At 34.5% G+C, this 19,419-nt stretch overlaps 1 protein-coding gene across 1 annotated transcript; it reads right to left on the minus strand.

Annotated features, from left to right (window-relative positions):
- Positions 1-10,720: 10,720 nt before the first annotated feature.
- LOC103328346 (uncharacterized) lies at positions 10,721-11,626 on the minus strand. Its single transcript, XM_008230741.3, has 2 exons — positions 11,505-11,626; positions 10,721-11,360 (listed from the first exon to the last, which is right to left on the minus strand). The coding sequence occupies exons 1-2, from the start codon at positions 11,509-11,511 to the stop codon at positions 11,017-11,019; spliced, it is 351 nt and encodes a 116-aa protein (XP_008228963.2). The 5' UTR covers positions 11,512-11,626; the 3' UTR covers positions 10,721-11,016.
- Positions 11,627-19,419: the final 7,793 nt, after the last annotated feature.

A 19,419-nucleotide genomic window follows, 5' to 3' on the forward strand; every position in this document is an offset into this window, starting at 1 on the left:
AGATGTACTACTAGATGAACCATGATATCAAAGAATGAAGGGAAAGTACTTCTCAAGCAAACACAAAGTAACTACTACATCTTCTTCCAACTTATCTAGCTTGGAAACATCAACAGTCTTTGCACATATAGCATTGAAGAAGAAGCACAAACGAGTTATTGCATACCTTGCAGGCTTCTCCAAAAGCAGAACGCAATTGCCACAGGGAACAATTGTTGCATTAAGGTATGACAATCATGTGATTTAAGGCCAAGAAGTCTTGAATCTTGTAAAGATACAAGATTTTTATATTTGAAGAATAACCTTCGAGGACCTTCATATCATAGAAAGAATTGCAAACCTCTCTCTTCTCTGCTCTTGACAAATTCCAAGGCTCGGGAGGCAAACGAGTACGTCTTTCTCCATACTCGGGTTGCAAATCAGTTTTGACCCCCATATTCAATAAATCTAATCGAGCAGCAATCCCATCTTTATTTTTTCCAGGGATCTCAGCAATGTACCAATGATACTATCGCAAATATTCTTCTCAATGTGCATAACATCTAGGACATGCCTCACAGGAAGGTATTTCCAATACTCGAGATCAAAGAATATTGATTTCTTCTTCCAACAAACTCTGTCACCATCTTCAACCACATGCAGTACTTCTTCTCGGTTAATGGCTCAGGAGGCGTGCCATATTCAGTTTCCCATTAAAAGCTGCACGTTGCCTCCTATATGGATGATTGATTGGTAACCATTTTCTATGCCCAATGTAACAAATTTTGTGGCCATTTTTCAACCTGTGACTAGGTGTATCATCGCCGCATATTGGACAAGCTTTATATCCTTTAACAACACAACAGATAAGTTTCCATAGGCGGGGAAATCATTAATTGTCCACATTAATGCAGCTCTGAGAGTAAAGTATTCTCCATTATGTGCATCATACACTCCTCCAATCCCATCCCACAAAGATGTTAAATCATCAATCAAAGGCTCCAAGTAGACATCTATATCATTTCCGGGCTGTTTAGGACCGGAAATCAATAAGGTCAACATCATGAACTTTCGTTTCATGCACAGCCATGGAGGGAGATTATATGTAACTAAGATAACTGGCCAGCAACTATATCTGCTACTTAGAGAACTGTGGGGATTGAATCCATCAGATGAAAGAGCCAATCTCAAGTTTCTCGGCTCATTACCAAACTCGGGCCATTTATCATCAAGAAGTTTCCAAGACGGGAATCCGCGGATGAGACATATAACCGTCAATTGATTTTCTAGCAGCATGCCAAGTCAAACTCTTAGCGGTCTCATGTGATCGAAACATCCTTTTAAACCTTGGAATTGGAGGAAAATACCACACCACCTTCGCTGGCACACCCTCTTTAAGATTGAATCTTTGCCTTCCTTCCTCCTTGAGATACCACAAGTAGGACAATGAGTTAAATCCTCATACTCCTTCCTATACAAGATGCAATCATTGGGGCATGCGTGCATTTTCTCATAACTCAGCCCCAATGCACACAAAGTCTTTTTGCCTCATACATAGAGGCCGGTATTGTATTTCCTTCTGGAAGCAAATCGCCTTGAAGTATCAATAATTCTGTAAAACAGACATCACTCATCCCATGTTTTGCCTTCAAATTATACAACTTCACTAATGCCGATAACTTCGTGTACTTTTTACAACCAGGTACAATGGTTGATCTCCATCCCCAATCACATTGGCAAACTCATAAGGATCAGATCCAAAATCACCAAAATCATTATCATCCATCTCTATTTCTTCGGACACAAAACTGTACCTACTATGGTCATCATCTTCTTCAACATTTCTACTAGCATTAGTAGTTGCTTCCCAAGGTTCTCCGTGAAATGTCCAATTCTTATAGCTTTGGTCAACTCCATTAAAGTATAAGTGATCCCTTATAATTCCAACCCCAAACAATTTCAAATTAACACATTTAACACATGGACAACGGATATGTGTTGTAGTTAGAAGATTTTCTACAGAAAAGTTCAAAAATGCTTCCACCCCTAACTCATATGCCTTCGATCTTCTATCCGAGTGCATCCATGACTTATCCATCTCCGACACTATACCCTATTATATATAATAAAGTGAAAAGACAAGCAATGACCATCACTATAGCAGATTATATAAAGTCTAATAGCAAGTAATATACAACAGAGACGACGGTTTTTAAACAAAAACAGACGTATTTGACATATATAGACGACGGATTTTCAACAAACGTCGTCTAATTATAACCACGACGGTAGTTAAATAACACCGTCGTGTATAAGTAATAAAAACGACGGTTAAAAGTAAAAACCGTCGTCGTATGCCTAAAACGCGTCGATATCCAGTTTATTTTCAAGATCCCAAAACCCTATTAAGAACAACATATACATGAAACCAAGCATGAAACCAACATATACATTAAACCAACATATACTGAGCATGAAAACAATAAATCCATTCCCAATTCAACATAACAGAGAGTGATTAAAAGATCCGACAAAATGAAATCCATTCCCTATTCAACATAACAGAGAGTGATCAAGAAAACATTAAACAGAAAATCCATGAACCCATACCTCCAACAACATTATTAACAGATCGCAAAACATATACCTAAAACCCTTTAACAAAACAACGTAATATCATTCAATGAATTTACAAGGGGAAGAGAGGGTTTGTACTTACAGGTTGGCAGAGCTCACAGATTATGACCAAATTGGACTTGACACAGCCTGGAGAGCCCAACTTTGAATTAGAGATGAAGTGAGAGAGCGAAATGTTATGTTGCGCGAAATCTGAAAATTTTAGGGTTCAGGGTTAGAAGTATAAAACTAAGAGCCAAATCTGAAAATTTTAGGTCCCGCGAATATTTTAAGAAAGCGCGCTCTTTAAAACATCGACCGAAAAAACAAACGTCGTTAAAATTTCACATTAAACATGACGCTTATTACATTAAGGACGTCGTGGTAAAACTATGTACGACTCAAAATCAAACAGAAGTCGTCAAAACTATGAAAAACCACGTCGGGGTTAAGTAATTAACGACGTCGTAAATAACAATAAACGACACACGTGTAAACAGAACGTCGTTTAAAAGAGAAACCATGGCGGATTTTTCACCATACAACGTAAAGTCAATATTCCACGACTCAATCACCGTCGTTAAAAGTAATACCCTAAACTTTAAAACCATAAATTATATATTTGTAAAATTTAATTTTATAAAATTGTTTATGGTTTTACAGCCTAATATATAACAAACATAAACCCTAAACCCCAAAAATTATACTTTAACCTAAACCTAATAAATAACAACCCTAAACCCCAAACCCTAAACCCTAAACCATCAAACTATATAAGTGATGTTATGACTCATCAAAACTATTTTATTTTGGTTGGTCATTTTAAACTTTTATTACTCAAACTGCATTTTTTTGGGGTTTAGGGGAAAGAAAATATATCAATGACTTCATAGGAGTTGAAGTTGAATTTTTTGGATTTATTTTAAATTTATTTTTAAAATTTTGAATTAAAAATAATAAAATATTCTTATATCAACAACAAACCACGGCGGGGTTAAGTAACTAACGATGTTGTAAACGATAATAAACAACTCACGTGTAAAAAAACGTCGTTTAAAAGAGAAACCATGTCGGATTTTTCACTATCCGACGTAAACTCAATATTCCACGACTCAATCACCGTCGTTAAAAGTAATACCCTAAACTTTAAAACCATAAATTATATATTTGTAAAATTTAATTTTATAAAATTATTTATGGTTTTACAGCCTAATATATAACAAACATAAACCTTAAACCCCAAAAATTATACTTTAACCCTAAACCCTAATAAATAACAACCCTAAACCCCAAACCCTAAACCCTAAACCATCAAACTATATAAGTGATGTTATGACTCATCAAAACTATTTTATTTTGGTTAGTCATTTTAAACTTTTATTACTCAAACTGTATTTTTTTGGGGTTTAGGGGAAAGAAAATATATCAATGACTTCATAGGAGTTGAAGTTGAATTTTTTGGATTTATTTTAAATTTATTTTTAAAATTTTGAATTAAAAATAATAAAATATTCTTATATCAACAACAAACCACTGCGGGGTTAAGTAACTAACGACGTTGTAAACGATATTAAACGACTCACGTGTAAAAAAACGTCGTTTAAAAGAGAAACCATGTCGGATTTTTCACTATACGACGTAAACTCGATATTCCACGACTCAATCACCGTCTTTAAAAGTAATACCCTAAACTTTAAAACCATAAATTATATATTTGTAAAATTTAATTTTATAAAATTATTTATGGTTTTACAGCCTAATATATAACAAACATAAACCCTAAACCCCAAAATTATACTTTAACCTAAACCCTAATAAATAACAACCCTAAACCCCAAACCCTAAACCCTAAACCCTAAACCATCAAACTATATAAGTGATGTTATGACTCATCAAAACTATTTTATTTTGGTTGGTCATTTTAAACTTTTATTACTCAAACTGCATTTTTTTGGGGTTTAGGGGAAACAAAATATATCAATGACTTCATAGGAGTTGAAGTTGAATTTTTTGGATTTATTTTAAATTTATTTTTAAAATTTTGAATTAAAAATAATAAAATATTCTTATATTAACAACAAACCACGGCGGGTGTTTCACTATCCGACATAAAATACATATTGCACGACTGAATCACCGTCGTTAAAAAGTATTAACCTAAACCCTAAACTCTAAATTATATAATAAACGACTTACTTGTTCAAAGGACGTCGTTTAAAAGCGAAACTCATGGCGAAATTTTCACTAAAACGACGTCCTCATGTACGTACAAACGGTATAACACGTCTAAATATCATTTTACGTCGGTTTTTTACATAATTATGTGGTTGAAAAGTTATTACACGTCGGTTACGCAAGTTGATTTTTCTTTTATATTATGAAAACCTCAACAAATTTTCAGGGAAAAAAGGATGTATATTATAGACAAAATTTGTACATTATATATTATAGACAAAATTAGTACATATAAAAATATCATGTGTTCCAAAAATCCTCTATTCCATATGAAGGCAAACAAACTCTGCCCATTTTTTCCTGACTTCATCAATGGCTGCTTGGGGGTATGGCGCTTGATCTTTTCCCTTGGTAAACTGCAATCCATAAACAATGATTATTAAGCTTTAAAAAATAAAAAGAAATTCAGTCACAGACGATACTTTTTTCATAACCGACGTAGTCTATCGATTCAACGACGGTAATTTTAAAGGACCGTCGTTGATAATACAAAAAACCACATAAAATGTTTCTGAAACTTTTCTTCTTACCTTCTTCTCAAACTCCAATGAAGGATCCATGATGATGTCCCTCATGAAGCGCATCACATAATACCCGCATTCTTTGGGTTGCTTTGGTGTGCCTAGCAGAGTTTTCCAAATTGGTGCTTTACGGCCTGGTCTGCCTATGTGGGAATTATAAATTTTTAAAGCACTGTTCACGATGTTTTTGCCCTCCTCATCAACCACACGATTTCCAGGCAGAGGATCCAGAAAATAGACGGTTTCCCTCTTTGCTCTCACAATCAGCAAGACCCAATGACGGCTGCACAAAATTAAAATAAAAAACGACGGTTAATATAAGAAGTCAGCACAAGAAAACAAACGACGGTTATTTATAAAAACCGACGTATTATATAGTTTCACACGACGTAATAACGTAATCATCGACGTCATTATAAATTTATCACGACGGTAATTAACTACCGACGTGGTTAGTTGTTTCAAACGACCCAATAAATAAATAACCGACGTGGTTAGATGTTTCAAACGACACAAAATTAGTTAAACAGTTTTATAAGTGGTCAGTTAGTGAAAATCATACAAACAAAATCCTTTTAAGGAGACTAACCCTGGATTGTAAGGCATCATCAAAATCTGTTCACATCATTTTCTGAAGTCACGGCTACAATTCGTGATCTGTCAGTTAGTGACCCAGCGTTGGCACTAACTTGAGCAGGGTCGATAAAGCCAACCATGCTGCACATATTTGCTTCTCTCAAACGATCATATAAGCCCCTGAATATATAAAACAAACGACGGTTATTTATAAACAAACGACGTATTATACAATTTCACACGACGAATTGAAATAGAAACAGACGTTATAACTAATTTATCACGACGGTAAAAAAAGAACGACGTGGTTAGTGGTTTAAAACGACGCAATAATTAAACGACCGACGTCTTTTGCTATAATGTTTGATATTTGATAAGGACAAACCTCATATATACTGCAACCACAGTAGCCCCAATTTCTTCCATGCATGCAAATTGTGTAATATCTTCATGCAAGACGAAGGTACTGCGCTCTGCACCAAACACCTCTTTCTCAATTGTGAAGGTCATGATCTTCTCCTGAGGCTTTAGTGTCGTTTCCACATAACGACAAAGTGACTATAAGGAAGATGGCACCTCCACATTTGAATAATCAACTACTTCATTACCCTGTTTAAAGAAATAAAGCAAAATAAAATGACATGGTAATTCAATAAAAACGACGGTTTAAATTAAAAAACGTCGTCTGATAATAATTTAAACGACGGTAATAAAAAACCGTCGTTTTAAATAATTTATTACGTCATAGGAAATAAATTCCGACGTCTAATTTGAAAACAAACGACGGTTTAAAGAAAAATATCGACGTCTGAAATGTGAAAAACAAATAAAAAAGGGAAAGTTATGAGAATATACCTCTTCGTCATGCTTTTCTTCATCTTGTTTTTCTTCTTTCTTCTCTTCATCATTTTTGTCTTCCTTTTTGCCTTCATCTTTTTTCTCTTTTTTTTCTTCCTTCTTCCCTTCATCTTTTTCTTCTCCCTTCTTCTCTTCATCTTTTTTTTCTTCTTTCTTCTCTTCATCTTGATTTTCTAAAGCCCCAGATTTCTGTTTTAAGTAATAAAGAAATATATATATAAGACAGATTGTACAGAAAGTAAAAAAATTAAATCAAAACGTCGTGGTAAGGCATAACATAAGACGGTATGTAAGAATTATGGACGTCTTAAAATTATTAAACGATGGTAAATAATAAACGTCGTGGTAATTGTCTATTACGTCGGTAAGGACTAAAATCGTGGTCTAAAAACCACAAAGTACAACGTCTAATGGCGTGTAAAACAAGTAAACTAAATACGACGTGGTATTTAAATAAAAACGACGGTTTATTTATAAAATCGTCGTGGTATGGTTTTAAAACGACAGGTTTCTTCATAATAACGACGTTTTGATTATGCAGGGAATATTACAGATAAACGTTCTACATCAGGTTACTTCACATTTGTTGGTGGCAACCTAGTTACGTGGCGTAGGAAGAAGCAAAAGCGTTGTGTCTCAGTCCTCCGCATGAGTCTGAGGAGGGATTGCCCAAGGGGTTTGTCAAATACTGTGGTTGAGGTGGTTACTTGCTGAAATTGGGTTTAGACCGAATCTTTGCTACAAAGCTCCACTGTGATAATCAGTCTGCATTTGAAATTGCTAACAATCCGGTGCAACATGATCGAACTAAACATATAGAAGTTGATCGGCATTTCATTAAGGAGAAGTTAGAGCATAAGTTAATTTCTATACCTTTTGTGCCTTCTTCAGAGCAGCTTGCAGATATGTTGACCCATGCCGTGTCAAAGTGCCCATTTGAAGACTCACTTGACAAGTTGGGCATTACCGATATCTATCCACCAACTTGAGAGGGAGTGTTGGCGTGAGTCAACGTTCCTATTAGGAATAGAATTTGTTCCTATTAGGAATAGAATTTGTTCCTATTAGGAATAGAATTTATATTTTATTGTAATTATCTAATTTGAGTAGAATTAGGAGATTTTGTACATATTTCTTATTTGTAACCACTCTGTATGTAGTATATATATTCCTCCTTGAGAGAATAATATATATATCAGTTTTGAACTCTAATTATTTTGAGTGTATTTGTATGAGATATTTCTTAGAATGAACAAGAATTATTTGTAGAGATTTGTAACTTTCTTGTTTTGTTACCACGCGCGTAATATTAGTAGCAGCCGTCACCACCATTTCAATTTGGATCTACAAATTGTTTTATGTCCCATCATGTGAAAGAAACATGAACACCAATAAGAAAAACGAAAATTTTCCACCCACATAAAATACCTTTTGAGTCTTGACTATACTAATCCAAGTTGATTATCAGGACTTTTTTATTTATTATTTCTTCTTTTTTATCATTACCTCTTATACAAGATGGGTCTCCAAATGAAGCTGAATACCTGCACAAGGAGATGGCAATACTGGTTCCTTTAGAAAAGTTTTTGAAAGTTGGCGGAACAATAGGAAATGTGAATTTGAAGATGATAATAATTCTCAACAAAATTGCAATAATCAAATACAATAACAAATTTACATGAAATTAATGTAAATCAACAAGCACAAATGTTGTGGTTTCGACCCCTCCTTGGTTGATGAACATGAACACCACCTCCACCTTCTTCGTTGTAAGCATCGTGAATCCCAACATTCGTGCTTTCAATTGCGAAGAAATCATTCTCATTAATGTTGAAGGTCTCGTTGCTTTAATCAGTATTTTCTGCGTCATTATTTTCGTTTTGCTGGAGTTCTTTCTCCTTGGGGCTCTTGTCCAGAAAGCGTTGTAGGGCGATCAGGAAAGCGGTTTCTTACCCTCTTTTGGGTGCTCTAGTTCAGTTGTTCAGCTTCATATCAAGGTCGAGACCCATCTTATGTATATGCAAAGAGAAAAATGGAAAGATCTTCAAATAAGTAGAGACAAATACTCCAAAATCAGTTGGAAGACAATCTTTTAATAACTGGAATTCACTATTGTAAACTAATTACATAAATTCCTTAACCCCTGTACACACATAGAATCACATCAAGGAAAAGATCTTGAATCAACTAAAATATTAATCATAATATATAGTACTTAACTGCCATTTGATGAAAGCTCAAAAGAAAAGTCTTCTATTCTCTGTAGAGTTCTTATGTTCAATTAGCAATAGGAACTAGATAATTTTTTAAGGTGTGTTTATAAGAGAGCATGTGACCTCCTCGTTTAGTTAATAATTTCAAGTTGATTATCAGGACTTTTTTATTTATTATTTCCTTTTTTATTTTTATCATTACCATATTATCCTCATTTAGTTAATAATTTCAATTCTTAATGTTTGTATTAACCAATGACATTTTCTAGTATTTTGAATATTTTACTATTCTCTACTTTTTACTTTATTTATATAGATAAAAATATTTTCTATACTTATGATATGTATTAAAATAAAAATTCATTATTAAACTATTGTAAGGCTACATGGGGGAGGTGGTCTGCTACAACAAGATAAGAGTGGGTGAGGTGGTCGGTCGGCTAGTAAAATATGAGGGGGTGAGGAAGGTGGTACGAAGATGAGAGAGTGGGTGAGGGTGGGTCAGGTATTGCTACCCTATCATGATTCATTTATGGTTTTAAAATATACAAATTCTACGATTTGAGGAATTTAAAACTTCAGCGATGGTGATGCTCAGAAGAACTTTATTATTTATTATTATTTCCTTTTTCATTGACAATAAAAAAATTATGTAAAAATATTTTATGTAGCTACGATATGTATTAAAATAAAAATTCATTATAATACAAGTGTGAAACCCTAGTAGGGTTATACAAGAAAATAAATAAAATTCTAATTACACAAAATTTGTACAAAAGAGAAAAAAAAGATAAAATCCAAATATAATAAAAAATAAATATCCTAAACGAATTTTTTGAACATGGTGATGATCACCGTAAAGTTCATTTTAGTGTTCGAAAATACATAATACGGTGGGTTAATGTTCATAAAACTTCATTTTTCACGAAAATCTGATGAACAAACTCTGCTTCTTCAATTTCCAATTTTTATGGTTCGCTGGCTTCTGCTTTTTTATTCATATATAATCCAAAAATCTGATGGCTTATTCTTCTGCTTCATAGAGCCTACTGTGCCTGTGCCTTGGTGAGAAATCGTTATTAAATATTTATGCATTTTGTTATATATATCTTCCATATTTCCAAATTCATATTTCATCCGTAAAATAATGCCACTGTTGCTGAATTTGAGAAGGGAGGAGAGGCCCTAGCTAGCTACAGACCTCAGTGAGTCGTCAGTTCTGCTTCGTCTTCATCAGTACTGGATGCGAGTCAGTTTCTCCACCGGAGTCGACTAGTTTTTCTTTCCCGTGGCCTTTGTAGATGTGGGTGTTGCCAAACTCGAAAATTCCTACTCTCCCCGATTTTTTCCCCGTAATATTATTCCGAACGATGCTGAAAGTCATTGCCTCTTCCGCCCTTGTCTTTTTTCTAGGGTTGGAGAGTTTTGGTGCTCACTGATGGGAATTTCGAGTTGTTGCTGTTTTGTTGGTCAGTGTTCGCCTTAGAAGAATACTCAGAACCTTGTTTCTGATCACCAAGCGGAGGCTTCAGATATAGCCAGCCGGTGGACATTTTCACTGCTTGGTATCCTTGTCTGATTTGAAATTTATCTATATATATATGAAGGCGGAAAGCCTCAAAAGCCCCAGAATACCCTTGGTAACATAAAATACTAAATCGCATGATTTTAATAAAAATTGTAAAACAAAAATTAATAAAAGAAAAATAAAAACCGGCAGAATTTATTAATTTTTGCAAACACGTCCTGGAGAAACCTTGGGTGGTTCCTTCAAGTGTGGCTCATTCAATTATTGGTGAAAACATTACAGGAAGTGATGACAGAAGAATGGACAAGCCTAGATCTTTGCTGCATCAGCTCTTATTTTTGTCCATCGAACACACACCATTAACCTTAAGGCTAAAATTAAAAATTAAAAATTAAAGCATGGAAGAACAGACTACGTTTTTCTTTTTATTGATCATGTCCTTCTTCAATTGGTTTATGCTAACTTCGATTCAGCTTCTTTTTCTCCCAAACTACAGGATCCAACACTTCCAGCCAGGTGTGGTGTTCCCAAAGTTGTGAAACCCAACATTACTGGCTCGTCCACGTGCAGTAATTGTATTGCCACGAATGTCGAGACCACCATCTTGGCCTTCCCCTTCAACTTGTACATTACCAAAGTTTGACGCTCCAACATTCTGAGCGTTCTGGTCTGCCACAATATTATTGTCACGAATCCTGATGCCGCCGCCTCCTTCCTGATCTTGCCTATTCACTTGAGCGCTTTCTCTCGGAACAAGCGTTCTACCACGACCAGGAAAGGATCTACCGTCTCCCGAGGGTTCTTGTTGGTTCAATATTACTTCAGTTCGAGAACCTTGGGCATAAATTTCATAAGTGGACAACTTAATATTTGAAACTGATTACATAAATTCCTTAGCCATACGGACATAGAATCACATTCACATCAAGGAGAAGATATCTTGAATCAAATAAAAATATTAATTATAATAATACATACCTGCCATTGATGAAAGCTCAACCAAAGTCTTCTATTCTTGTGCTCGATAGATAGCTAGCGCGTTGTATATATAATATTATGAAAAGGTTTAGTGTCAATTGAGAGCATGGACCACCTCTTGAAAATGGAATAAGTTACTATTATATATGTGGATTTATTTATTACTCTTTGTTATATCTGCAGTATTCCTATTGATCAACTTGGAAAAGTCTTCCCAGCAAAAAATAAAAAATGGAAAAGTCGTGTGAAAAAAGGACTTTGTTTGTGTGGAGAGAAAGACTATTATCAAAGAAACCCTAGCTTCCTCTCTTCCAAAAATTATTCCTACAGCTGTTTTCACTTTGAGGGGGAGGAAGTCACTGTCCTTCCTCTCCACTCCCATTTTCTCTTCCTCCCTTCTCATCTTTCCCTATTTTTAGAGACATAAAGTTTCCCTTATTTATCTTTGCTTTGTTATAATTTTCCTCTAACCATCACATGCTGCTTCGTCTTGACGTCAGATCTCCAACATTATCCTTTTTGCATTTTCTTTATGTTTGGAATAAGTCGCAGAGACTCTTTGGGTTCTCTGTATAGTTTTCACCTCTCATTTTGTGAGAGCTTTCCACATTTTATTTTTCCTTTGATCTATACATATTGGCCGTCTCCACGTTTTATCCTGTCTTCACATCACATGTCGCTACGAGCCTAGTGACAATCCTTATGTGCTTTGTCATTTGGTGCTCTACAGATAGATAATGGAGGGTTATTATTTAATTAAGGTCATTTTTTATTATTATGATTATAAATTGGGACCTCTTTTATTCTTAGAAAAAGAAATACTACTAAACCTTAAGGGCATAATTACTATAGTCAGAGTGAGAATGAATCCAATGAATATGTATTGGAACGAGTCATTTCCATTAAAATAATGGCATGTTTACGTATCAGTAATGGGTATGGAAGGAAAGGGAATGATTTCCATTCTTGACTTCCCCTGCGTTTACTTGCAATCAGGAATGAAAAAATAAGTGGGCCTTACCTCAAAATCCGTAATCACGTCCCATCAAAACTAGGTATTAGATAAACTAAGGGGAGGTAGTCGATACGATTCTCATTCCTGTTTTCCCTTATTAACTTCCAAAAATACCTTTACCACTTTACCATAATTCCAAAACACCCCAAACCCTAAAAAAAATAAAAACTCAAGCCAAGAAGTTCAAAGACGCTCCAAGGTGTTATTGGAGTTTATTTTTTTGTTTGAAATTGGCTCTGGACAAAGGTGTTATCAAAATTATCATTGAATTGGGGTCTTGCTGTTGATCTTGTTTAACATATTGATTCCTCATGTTTACACCATCTTACTAGTTTGCTGCAGGATTAGTTTGGTCTCCTTAGCCAATTTGAGAATTATATATGTGTTGTGGTGAAAATGTGTGGGGCATTTAGTAATCAAATTAATTTGGATTCTGATTCATGAAAATTAGTAAACAATAACAATGAGAATCAACCCCATTCCTTTGTTAATTTCATATGTTTAGTAAACAGCTTAATGAGAATGATTCTTTTCATACCGGTTCAATACTTCATCGATTCCTAAATTCTCTAATTCCTTACTTTCTTCATTACTGCTACGTAAACATGCCCTAAACTGTTTACTAATTGTCAGGAATCATAGAGAAATTAAAACTGTATTCTCATTAAAATATATACGTTATCATGCATTGAAATGAAGAACGTATATTTTATTTTATTTTTTCAAAAACCTACTAATACAACTTTTTCAAATGGAAAAAACAAGAGATATTTAGTCATATACCCATTCTTAGCACTAAAACTATAAATAAACCCTACACCATTTTATTTCTATAAAAACAAAAAAAAAAACCTAAAAAATGACAACTGGCCCTATTGAATTTAATTTTGATTATTAAATTACTTTGATGCCCTATTGAGTGTTTTGAGCTTTTTTATGAGGTTTTGGGATTGAGTTTGTTTTAAGAAATCAATGGCAGTTTTGTAGTTTAAAAGAAGTTAAAAGCCTTTTTGTTATGTTGTAAATGAGATTTTGGTGTATTTCTAAAGTCCATTTCATATAAGGTTTTTTTTTATAATTTGGGCTCCTATATTGGGTATAATAGTGAATCTCCCCAAAAACTATTTCACTGACAATAAAAATATTTTATGTAGTTATGATATGTATTAAAATAAAAATTCATTATAAATATGAACTATAATTGCCTGTGATCTGACACATTATATATTATACTTGCACTCCTACTGAGAATTGAGGGGCTCAAGCATCTTTGATGCTTTCCAGTTTGTTTAGCGTAATATTACAACAGCTTCCCCTCTTTTTAGCTGTAACGTTAGCAAAGATACTAGTGATATTAATTATTGGAGCAGTACAAAAGCTTGAAAATAGGCGTGATCTTAAAAACTTAGAACCCAGGTATTGCCATCGTATACATTTTTAATTTATGATTTTAAATACGAATTCTAAAATTTAAGGTATTCAAAACTTCAACAGCAATGGTGAGTAGAACAATACGGGTAAAATATTTTTTGATGTATTTCCATTCTCCAAAATGAGATATTTATAATAAAAATATGTAAATTCTAGTAGAGTTATATAAGAAAACAAATAAAATTCTAAGAAAAAAAAATCCTAATAAAATAGGCAATAAGTATCCTAATCAAACTAGGATCTCGCCAACATGGTGATGATCACCATCAAGTTTGTTTTAGTGTTCGAAAATACATAATACGGTCGGTTATAATACACCAACTTTTTTTTATTTTTTTTATTTTTTATAATTATAACAAGAGATTTGTTATATCTATTAATGTTCTTTAAACTTCATTTTTCACGACAATCTGACGAACGAACTCTGCTTCTTCATTTTCCATTTTTATGGTTCGTTGTTTTATTCTTCTGCTTCATAGAGCCTATTGTGCATGTGCCCTGTTGAGTAATCGTTATTAAATATTTATGCATTTTGTTATATCTACTTCGTTTTACGATTTGTGCGAGGATATTTTGCGCGACAAATAGAAATTCGTAGCACAGAAACACTTGCGCGATGTAAAAACTCATTCGTAGCTCAAACTATCGCGGATAGTAATTTTATATTTCAAAACTTGCGTGAAGAAAACTGTCATTTCGAAAGAACACTTAGCGGGACAATAAACGTTATTGTCGCATAAAGTTAGCAAGAAAAAACGCGAGGTTATTTTATTTGGCCGCAAACACTTGCGTGACGAAAATTATAGTCATGAAAGCACACTTTGCGCGACAATACACATTATTGTCGTTTAAAGTTAGCAAGAAAAATGCGCGGTTATTTTATTTGGCTGCAAACACTTGCGCGATGACAGCTATCGTAGTGAAAGAACACTTAGTGCGACAATACACGTTATCGTCGAGTAAAGTTAGCAAGAAAAACGCGAGGTTATTTTATTTAGCGCCAAACACTTGCACGACGACAACTATCATCGCAAAAGAACACTAAGAGCAACAATACACTTTATCGTCGTGTAGAAAAACGCGGGGTTATTTTATTTGGTGCCAAATACTTGAGCGACGAAAATGGTCTTTTGCAGAATGAAAGTCATATTTTGAGTGACGCAAGTTTGAGCGACGAATTCTTTTTCGTCGTGCAAAATCCTTCATCATATAATCTGGATTCAACCATTGCAGAGGCAAACTGCAAAGAAATTGTAGATTGCCTCTACCTCTGCTGGGAATTCGCTACATTCATGAGGTAAGTATTTTTTGTCGTTAGTTTAAAAGTATTAATGTAAATTTATACTAATGCCATTAATTTCGTTGTCTATAGGGATATTATGTGTGATTAGCGATTGGTGGAGAACGATTGAGAATGTATTTTCTTCATTTTATTTTTAAAAATATAAAATTAATTGCATTATGTTAAACTTAGTTTGTTATGTTTATATTGTTTTGTGAAATTATATTTGTATTATGTTGTTATATTGTGCGTGATGTAGAACAATGTGTTGTGATGTACGAAGTTAATTGAAATTAACTTCGTACTTTTTTTTATATTCAGTAAAATTTCGTTTCCCGTTTGAGGATTAATTTGATTTCGAGCATGGATGCGAAAGCATGACTCCGGTCCAATTAATTCTTGAATTGTCTTATTATTTGGACAGTTTGGGAATGCATAGTCATGATACGTAATTTACTGCTATAGGATTAGATTTTGATTGTGGAGATTTTGGTGTCATCTTTGTATGTTCTTCGGGTGGAACATATGTATTTTATACCCGCGGTACACCTCAAGACCTGTATCGAGATGTTGTCAAAATTCATCCACGTCGAAATCTAATCTTATGCAGCCATAAATCACGTGACATAACTATGCATTCCCGAATGGGATAGGGCCCTTACGGGAGGCATAAGGTGACATTATGATTTTGTATGAAGTTGTTGTGATTATGGTTCTAGAAATTATGAGCAGAAGGTGGATACAGAACTCGAATAGATGCGCAGACAAATATTTAGATAAAATCGAGGATTTTATTGACTTTGCACGTACACACAACTCGGGTGCAACTATAATCCGGTGTCCTTGTAGGAGCTGTAACAACACCTTATGGAAGACAATTGAAAATGTCTGACTTTATTTAGTAAATAATGGAATGATTGAGACATATAGCACTTGGAACCATCACAGGGAACAATTAGACAATGCTTCGTCTTCAAAGGCCATAAGATTCTAAAATATTAAATATAATTTAAATTTTATAAGCTTGTGCCTACTTTAATAAATATTAGCCCACTGCATCAAATAAATATACCCACACATGCATTGTTTTTCTTTTTATCGCTAATATAATAAACTAATAATAATAGCCAAATCTAAGTAAAGTAAATAATAGCTCAGTCCTCTATTTAAAATAAGCCCACTCCTCCTGACACTACTACATTTTACTATTTGCGTGACGATTTTTTGAGCAACAACAATAAATTCATAGCGCAAGAAACAATTGAGCGACGAAAAAAACTACTTGTTGCATGACCTATCCAAAACTTGCACGACCAAAAATTTCATCACGCAAGATAACTTAGTGTGACCAAAAACGTAGTCGTCGCGCAAAATGAGGAAGAAAAACGTGGGTATATTTTTTCTGCCGCCAAACACTTGTGCGACGACACATATCGTCGCGAAAGAAACCTTAGTGCGACAATAATGGTTATTTTATTTGGCGCCAAAAATTGCTGGTTATTTTATTTGGCGCAAAACACTTGCGGGACGACAATTGCCGTGGCAAAAAACTACTTAGCGCGACGACAAACATTTTTCGCGTAAGAAAAACGTGGGATATTTTTATTTGGCGCCAAAATTTGCGCGACGGAAATTTATGTCATTGCGTAAAGTTTGATACCGGCACGTTCATGCGCAACGAAAATTGTCTTTTGCGCAACGAGATTGAGAATTTGCTCAACTAAAATATGTTTTTGAGCGACAAAAGGGCTCCGTCGTGCAAAACCCTTCTTCATATTACCTGAATTTTGCCATTGCAAAGGCAGACTTAAAAAAAAACAAACTCTTCCTCTGCTTCTACTTATGTTGGGAATTCAATACGTTCATTGGGTAAGTATTTTTTGTCGTTAGTTTAAAAGTATTAATGTAAATTCATACTAAAGCTATTAATTCCATTCTCTTTAGGGATATTTGTACTTAGCGATTGGTGGAGAACGATTGAGAAGGTATTTGATTCATTTTATATTTTTAAAATATAAAATTAATTACATTATGTTAAACTTAGTTTGTTATGTTTATATTTTTTTTGTGAAATTATATTTATATTCTGTTGTTAAATTGTGCGTGATGTAGCACAATGTGTTATGATGCAAGGAACATGTAACTTCTAGTTAGTACGCTAGAAATGTTTGTTATCTTGGTCATTGGAGATGGTTGCCAAGGGACCACGAGTGGCGGGAAAAGGATAAAGAGTTCAATAGGAATACAGAGCGTTACCTCAGACTTAGAGAATGGTTCGGTGATAAGATCTTGGAACAACTTAACCGTTTGGATTTTGCTCCGTCCGGGAAAACAATTAGTCGGACCAAACCTTCTATATATTTGAACTAGACACACAAGCCTATGTTTTTTGAGCTCCCATATTGGTCGAAACTAAAATTGAGCATAATCTTGACGTTATGCATGTTGAGAAAAATGTCTTTGACACATTGATGAGCACGATTCTAGATATCGAGGACAAGACAAAGGACACAATCAAAGCTCGTCTTGATTTGGAAAGAATGGGCATACGAAGAGGTTTATGGATGAACAGGGACAGTGATAAAGCTAGAAGGGATCTTGCATTTTTTTCCATGAAACCAAATGACAAAAAAGATTTTCTAAAGTTTGTACCGTTTGCAAAGTTTCACGATGGGTATGCTTCTAATATCGAGCGTTGTGTGAATGTTGACAGGGGTAAATTTACTGGACTAAAGAGCCATGACTACCATGTGTTTATGCAACGCCTACTTCCTGTGAGTATTCGACACCTTTTGCCGGAAGATGTAGTGAAACCAATCATGTTGTTGTCCAGATTTGTTTTCCCAGCGCGACAAGAAGCGTTGCGAAAGATAGACATTAATCAGTTACGTCATGACATTGTCCAATTGTCCAAGTCCTATGCAAGTTTGAAATGATATTCCCTCTAGCTTTTTTCACAAGTATGATCCACGTGATGGTTCACTTGCCAGAAGATGCATTGTTTGCTGGTCCTGTCAACTATCGCTGGATGTATCCAATAGAAAGGTATATAATCCTCATCATTTGTTTATGTATCCTTATCCCACGCTTGCTAATTTGTATTGTTTCGTTTTATTTTGCCAAAAGCGCACGACCCTTTGGAGATCTTGTACGAGGAGAGTCGTTTTCTAGAAATAACATGGAGGTAGCGCATTGGTTCGTACTGAATAATGTGATGAGATAATGACATACTTAGATTAGCATGAATAGATGATGAAGCGAGAACATCCATCACATTTGTATGCCAAGAAACACAGTGAATTATTTCCACAATGGTTTTTGGAATATGTAAGTTATAAGTGTTTTGTATTTAACATATATATATATATATAGTATTATTTAATGTACTCAAACTAACATGTGAATGTTTTTGTATAATATTAGGTAAATAAGTTGAAATCATCGAATTGCCCCTTTTACATTGAAGAGTTATATAACTTGGCATTCGGGCCAATTCGCGCTGAATTGTTCTCGGGTTGTCATGTTAACAATGTCAAGTTTTTAGGGACTACACGAGATGACAAGTTGTGTACGCAAAACAACGGTGTCCATGTCCCAAGTGGAGGTGAAAGTACGAACATTGATTTCTATGGCAAACTCACAACTGTCATGCAATTGCCAAACATGGCAAAACAAATTGTGTATCTAGATGACCCTAAAGCCGGGAGCGGTTGGAAAGTTGTTCCAACATTTAGAATCTTCCATGGAAAATGATGCGAAAACACTTGGAGATACAAATGTTATACAAGAACCGTTTCAGCTTCAAGGAGTGTCTTCAATCAAAATATCGATTCAGTCAATTACAATTGACCTTTGGTGATCTTCCACGATATGATGTTCCAGTGGGCCCGAACAACGAAAGTGATGAGGAGGAGTATTGGAAGACCGAAAGTGATGATAGCGACGATAACGAAGATTATTATAGTTTAGATGATGAATAATGCAATTTATAGTGACTACCCATGCAAAACATAGTAAATGAATTTTTTGTAATTTAATTATGACAACTCCTTCTTTTTGGCTCCACTCTTAAGAATAGTAATTGAAATCGAAAGAATAAAAAATATTGCAAAAATTGAAAACAAAATCAAGAATCGGGCCCTTAAGAATTGTTTTTGACCCCAATCTAACTACTTGGCTTCACTTTT

This window comes from Prunus mume, linkage group LG2 (assembly GCF_029339155.1).
Source record: "Prunus mume cultivar Tortuosa linkage group LG2, ASM2933915v1, whole genome shotgun sequence".
NCBI lineage: Eukaryota > Viridiplantae > Streptophyta > Magnoliopsida > Rosales > Rosaceae > Prunus > Prunus mume.